Here is a 5,911-nt window from a genome sequence, read left to right as displayed (position 1 = left end):
CCGGAAGGTATAGAAAGATATTGTTTAGCTCTTGCAATTGCATCAGCATGAAATAAAGTTCCGACATTAGGATCATCCATCAGGAATGGAGCTTGGCAGAGAGCAACCACCTGCCACGTCATTTCTCTTAGAGTAAACAAACTACAAAAGAATTTATGCTAAAAAGACAAGTTATAGTTAAAACCTGGCGAGGAAAGGTCAGAGGTTTCTGTCCCAGAGCATGAGGATTCCCAACATTAGTGAAGATAATCTGCAGTAATTTACAGAATGATAAGAATAGGAAAAACAGGCATTGAAGAATTATTGTATGTACTGTGTCGGTCGGTGAATCCTCTGTGCTAAGTGCTTTAACGCTAGTATATATAGAAGCCTCTTCTTACCTACTGGAGAACTGTATAGCTTATTGGTTTAAGTTGGAAATATTGATGAATATTTGCAAGCATTAACAACCATACTCTGGTAATTTGTTAGTTCAAATATCAATTAGCATACAAGTCCAAATGTATTACTTCTTGGCATTACACTGCTCCACGGGAAACAAGCATAACAGAGTAAGACATATTTTCTGTAAAATGAGATAGCTGATTACTGGCCCTCTTTAATAGAATAGGCCTTCATTCAATTAACTTCAGGAATCTATCTGGAGAATATTGCGTGAGATGTGCATTTTGTTCCTTACTCAGCCAAACATACCTTCTTCCCTTCTTTCTGAAGCTCAGAAGCTCGAAGATATAGCTCTCCTCGGACAGCATACTGACATTTCTTGACATTTTCATTCAAGTTCTCATAATCTAATGATTTGGATGACATGATGAAGTATGTTTTATCCTAATTCTGGACAAGTTGGAGAAATTAATTTGCTCCGCAGCTGAGAATAATCAAGAGAAATTTATATGTTCGGTTAGTGAATCAAGAGCGTCACATATTGAGAAATCAAAGGACAAATCAGTACTGTAGAAGAAACTAATATCAAACTGCAAGTAAAGAAATGATTCATCAATAATACACATGAGACTGGAGGTCGGAGTGTGAAGTTTAGAGCATGTATTTTCTATACAGAAGATAAAAGGTCAGGAGTGCATGCGGTGGCACAAACATCCAACAAAAAGTCTACATTCTGAAATCAGGACTAAAACTGTAAGAATTTTCCACCAAGATTGAGTAAGCATGCGTGCCCGGAAGTCAATTCATGACGCATTAAAATCAAGTAAGTTTGAAAAGAAACGAGCAGTTCCGTAATAAGTTCCTAAGCATCATGCCATTCCACAAGGACTTCATCCAAAAACGCAGACAAACAGCGGAATACCTGAAAGTTGACAAAACAGAAGTCTTATGATCACTACGAAGAAGCAAATTTAGAACTCAACGATCAGTTGAAACTCTCTAGTTCTAAGCAAAACCCAGAAACTATTTCAGAGAAACCACAGCAGAAATCAAGAAAAATGAGGAGAAGAATCAATATTTCATCAAAACTGAGACAATTAAGCTTCCTAAATGAACACCACCTAATCGCCCATTACCTTGGAACCCAAAGCAGCCCTCAGTTTCAGTTCAGAAGCTGGCCACTCAGTTGGAACTATATTGTTTATGTCTGAATATGTCAGTTAGAATAAAAAAAAGATTACATCTTTTTGGGAATTTTGCATATGTGGCAACGTGGGAAGACAATGAATTCCGAGGCAACACCACAGCCACTGAAGTGAAGATGGGCTGGATGGATTTCATGGAATTTTTGGGCCTTATTTGGAGTTTGGATAAAGCAGCGGAGTCAGAATGAGACAAGAGTGCTGCTTCATTGTCACTACTTCTTGGTCGTAGATATACATTAGTGGATCAAACTGCATCAATGTCTGTCCTCTTTCTATGAACTTTATGACGAGTCATCGTCAAGTTAATAAAACGACTTTGTATGAAAAGAATTTGAAGTCCATCAACAAATAATTACAAGAATTTGTTGTTAGAAATTTGAAATTCGTTATCTTCGTATTCATGGATCTAAACACGACGCGGTTGAATTCGAAATTATTTTGTCTTCCCATTTGAACAAATAAAAATTGAAAAAACACAATGTAGGTGGAGACCGGAGAGTGGGAGGATGCATCCCAATGGATCAAGATAACGACTGATGTACTAAAATATTACCACTAATCTCAACCAGATCTTACAAGATTCATGTCTCAAAATCTCACAAGTATAAAAATTTCATTGTGTGTTGAAATCTTAAAAATATTTAACTTTGTGCTATGTTGTTCCAAGACTCACATGCCTGAGTTTCACACCAGGATAGTACCATTCCATTAATATATTTGAGAGTCAAGCCGCAACCATATACAAATCAATTAAACCCAATGCTTAGCCACTTAATTACATCACATTCACACCAGTATCCCATTTCAGATTCACACCATCAAAAAAATATTATTCAACTGACTCAAACTGCTGCAAAAAGGGTCGACTTTTCTCCCTATTTATAGCCACGGTTTCTGTGTGCGAAATTGATAATCTTGCAAGATTTTTCGCAATGGCTAAAACCAGTGTGGCAGCACAGCTACTGGCGGCGTTCTTGATTGCCCTTTTTATACTTGATTGTTTCCCTGTTATTTCAGCCTCTTCCCCTTTAGGTAAGCGTCCCTAAATCCGTCCCAAACAGTTTAACACAGGACCAAGATTTTTATATGCAACAGTTTTATTTTTCTTAATTTCGTTTTAAATGTGTGATGAAGGTGGCAAATCCAGGAAACTACGTAGTGATTATGGGGAGCGTTTCACATACTTTAAAGAGCCGTCGTCCGCTGCTGTAAGCCTCAGACGGGCGGCTCCCGCCCCACCTCCGCCACGATACAGCCAATCGCCGCCACGGAAGTAAAGCTTTGGTGATGGAAGAAGCCTTCTTATACTTATAATAATTGTTGGTGGTTGTATGCGCAAAATATACTGTCGCAAAAAGTACCCATTCATTCTAAATTCTGATTCTTGCGCGTCTCTATGTTACTGTTGGTCTCTTCTTGTATGCTTTCTTCTCAAATGTAAACAATTATTATTTAAATCCAAAAACTTTGAGAATATTTATAAAAAGAATTATAATGAATAAAAAAATAGTAAAATGAAAAAGAGACAAACATAACATTACACTCAAGAGTATATATAGTATGAAAATTATTACCTGAGATGTTAAATAATGGATAAAATCAGAAATTTATATAACTTTTTTTTTTTTTCTAAAATTAGCATATTTTATCAAAATTCTAATGAAAAAAAGCCAAATGTAAACTGATAATTTTTAAAGGGATGTAAGGGTGATTTTAATTTTTTTGAGAAAAATCTAATTTTATTTTTTAAAAAAAATCTAAATATAATTAACCCTGAAAATTATGAACAAATAAGATTTAAATTTAATATCTCTCATTGCGAAAACCAATTTTTTATAAGAGGAACATTCCATAGTATTGACATTTAAATTTAAAACATCTTAATATGTGGAGTTTTGATTGGTTTGGCAAAAATTCACATTCTCTCTATATTTATAGCAAGTATGAACAAACATTATTACACTTAATTTAATCAGCTTTTCAATTATTTTGTACAACGTTTGAATTGAAAATTTTGAATCAGTGAAAGATTCTGGATTTTTTTTTTAAAAAAAATACTCTTTATCAAAAGAATATAACAATTATTAATATTTTTAAATAAAATTTATCTAACTAAATAAAAAAATATTATTAAAAACTTCAAATTCATTAAATCAAATATAATTACAGTAAGTTTGACCGGAAACCTCTTAAATTAGTGGATTCTATCATAAAATATTGAGATTCATGAAATTTGGATTTATAGTTATGGATAAGATATTTATTACTTTTTTCTAAAATATTTAGAATAATTATATTGCCTTGCCACCAGATTTGGTACCACGTTATATTTTAAAAAATTATATTTAACATTCTTAAAATTAATTTTGTTTAACGAATATAAGTCATCTGCTTGTCAAAATTCATCGGTATTAGCAAAAAACTTGATAAAAAATATTTATGGATTAACGTATTATCGAGATCAAATAATTTTTTCCTAATTAAACAGTCTTTATACAATTTCATATGATATTATATATGAGGAGGTATATTTTCATCTTTATATGGGTATTTTGATAAAGAAAAAAAATCTATTTAATTAAACATAAATAATATTTAATATATTATATCTAAACTTTTAAATTATAAAAACATATACATATAATTAAGTAAAATCTGGTAGAGAAATATGTAATTATCCAAATATTTAAGGAGAAATATGTAATATAGCTGCTGATTAGCACGTGTTGTATTCCAAACACAAAGTAGACGTAGACGAAGCATAAAAATCAGAAAGCCACTGTCTCAAAACTGACTCCAACTACTCCCCTTGTCTAGCGGCGGAGCCGCAGTAAACACACCCCGATGTCAGCCATTCCGCCGTCCCAGCCTCTCCCTTCATCCTCCTCCAAAACACCCAACAAGTCCCGAAATCCCATCTTCAGAAATAGAATTCAATGCGAGCTCAAGAATTCTTCTCCGCCTCCTCAGAAGTGGACCATTGACTGCGTATCTTCCACCGACCCAATTCACATCATCCTCAAACCCCCAAATTCCACGCCAATGGCTTTGCCTTTGGATTCTTCGCTCAAGAATTCGAAAAGGATTTGTCTGTTTTACTGCTCCGAAATGAAGGATCTCGCCGAAAGAATTGCTGCCGAGTCCGACGCCATTGAGCTTCGCAGCATTAGTTGGAGGTACCTCTTGCCAGTTTATGTGGAAAGACAGATTCTTTTTGTGTTTTCTCTTAGACTAGTTTTAGTGCGTGTTGTGAAATGGGATCATGCTCTTTTTGATGGTGTAATATATAGGAAAATTTGAACTTTTGATTGCAAAAAGTGGTTGCTTTCTATTGTCTTGATGATGATTGAGTCAAATTCAGGTAATGCTTTTACGCAAAGAAAATGGACGTTCTATTGCACTAAACGTGTGTCAAGCTTGGGACATGGCCGTCGGTATGGATAAGAAAACAATGCAGACATAGAATTTCGTCCTCTATGAAGGTCCTTTTAGTTATAGGTAAAAAGAGAAGGGGAACATCAGTAAGAGGAAGAAATTCAACCTCTGTTTATTTGTTCTTTTCCAAATATCACTTAATTAAATACCAGTTCAATGGTTCTCGGTTCTGTTTTACTTGATTAATCTAGAAATTAGAAGGAGAGTGATGAATGATTTGAGAAAATTTGCAAGTGCTATTGGACTTACATAATTTGGGATTCTGGAGAAAGAACACAGAGCCAACCTAGAAGCTAATGCAGTTGAACAGAGTAGACATTTGCTCATCTTATTAATGACAGTGTGTGGGAGAAAGGTTATTCACATATTTTCCAATTCCTTTTCCACCAAGAATCCAGTATCTGAAGGAGCCGTAAGGTTAGTGTTGCATGTGGTTGACTTATTTGATAATTTTTAATCTATCAGGACATTTGAAGATGGATTTCCAAACTTATTTATATCCAATGCTCAAGGAGTTCGGGGACAACATGTAGCTTTCCTTGCTTCATTCAGTTCTCCTGGAGTTATCTTTGAGCAGTTGTCTGTCATCTATGCTCTGCCAAAGCTTTTTGTTTCATCCTTCACACTTGTCCTGCCATTTTTCCCTACGGGCACTTCTGAGCGGATGGAGGATGAAGGAGATGTTGCCACAGCTTTCACACTTGCCAGGATCTTGTCAAATATTCCAATATCTAGAGGGGGACCCACCAGTTTAGTAATTTTCGATATCCATGCCTTACAGGTGGGTATGCAAATGTTTTTGTGGTGAGTCAGTGCGTGCTTCATGCTGTTTGTTGTTTCAACTTCTACTTTCAACCCTTTGTTTTATATGTAATTCATGTGTAGCA

General features: G+C 34.8%; 2 protein-coding genes and 1 long non-coding RNA gene across 3 annotated transcripts in view; 2 read left to right on the top strand and 1 right to left on the bottom strand.

Moving 5' to 3' along the window:
• Nucleotides 1-1,851, bottom strand: part of LOC105156639 (glutamate--glyoxylate aminotransferase 2) — a 5,203-nt gene extending 3,352 nt beyond the window's left edge. The window contains exons 1-5 of the mRNA XM_020698958.1: nucleotides 1,521-1,851; nucleotides 1,153-1,306; nucleotides 694-868; nucleotides 185-250; nucleotides 30-110 (exon numbers count right to left, since the gene is read on the bottom strand). Of these exons, the coding sequence (XP_020554617.1) occupies nucleotides 30-110; nucleotides 185-250; nucleotides 694-810 (264 nt within the window). The 5' untranslated portion in view covers nucleotides 811-868; nucleotides 1,153-1,306; nucleotides 1,521-1,851. The remainder of the gene's footprint in view (nucleotides 1-29; nucleotides 111-184; nucleotides 251-693; nucleotides 869-1,152; nucleotides 1,307-1,520) is intronic.
• Nucleotides 2,429-2,991, top strand: LOC110011600. The gene is made up of 2 exons (XR_002286615.1): nucleotides 2,429-2,621; nucleotides 2,724-2,991. It is a non-coding gene; the product is annotated as an uncharacterized LOC110011600 (long non-coding RNA).
• Nucleotides 4,348-5,911, top strand: part of LOC105156638 (ribose-phosphate pyrophosphokinase 4) — a 3,994-nt gene continuing 2,430 nt past the window's right edge. The window contains exons 1-2 of the mRNA XM_011072834.2: nucleotides 4,348-4,765; nucleotides 5,490-5,805. Of these exons, the coding sequence (XP_011071136.1) occupies nucleotides 4,434-4,765; nucleotides 5,490-5,805 (648 nt within the window). The 5' untranslated portion in view covers nucleotides 4,348-4,433. The remainder of the gene's footprint in view (nucleotides 4,766-5,489; nucleotides 5,806-5,911) is intronic.

This window comes from Sesamum indicum, linkage group LG2 (assembly GCF_000512975.1).
Source record: "Sesamum indicum cultivar Zhongzhi No. 13 linkage group LG2, S_indicum_v1.0, whole genome shotgun sequence".
Taxonomy (NCBI): Eukaryota; Viridiplantae; Streptophyta; class Magnoliopsida; order Lamiales; family Pedaliaceae; genus Sesamum; species Sesamum indicum.
This window is presented reverse-complemented; position numbering and strand designations above follow the sequence as displayed.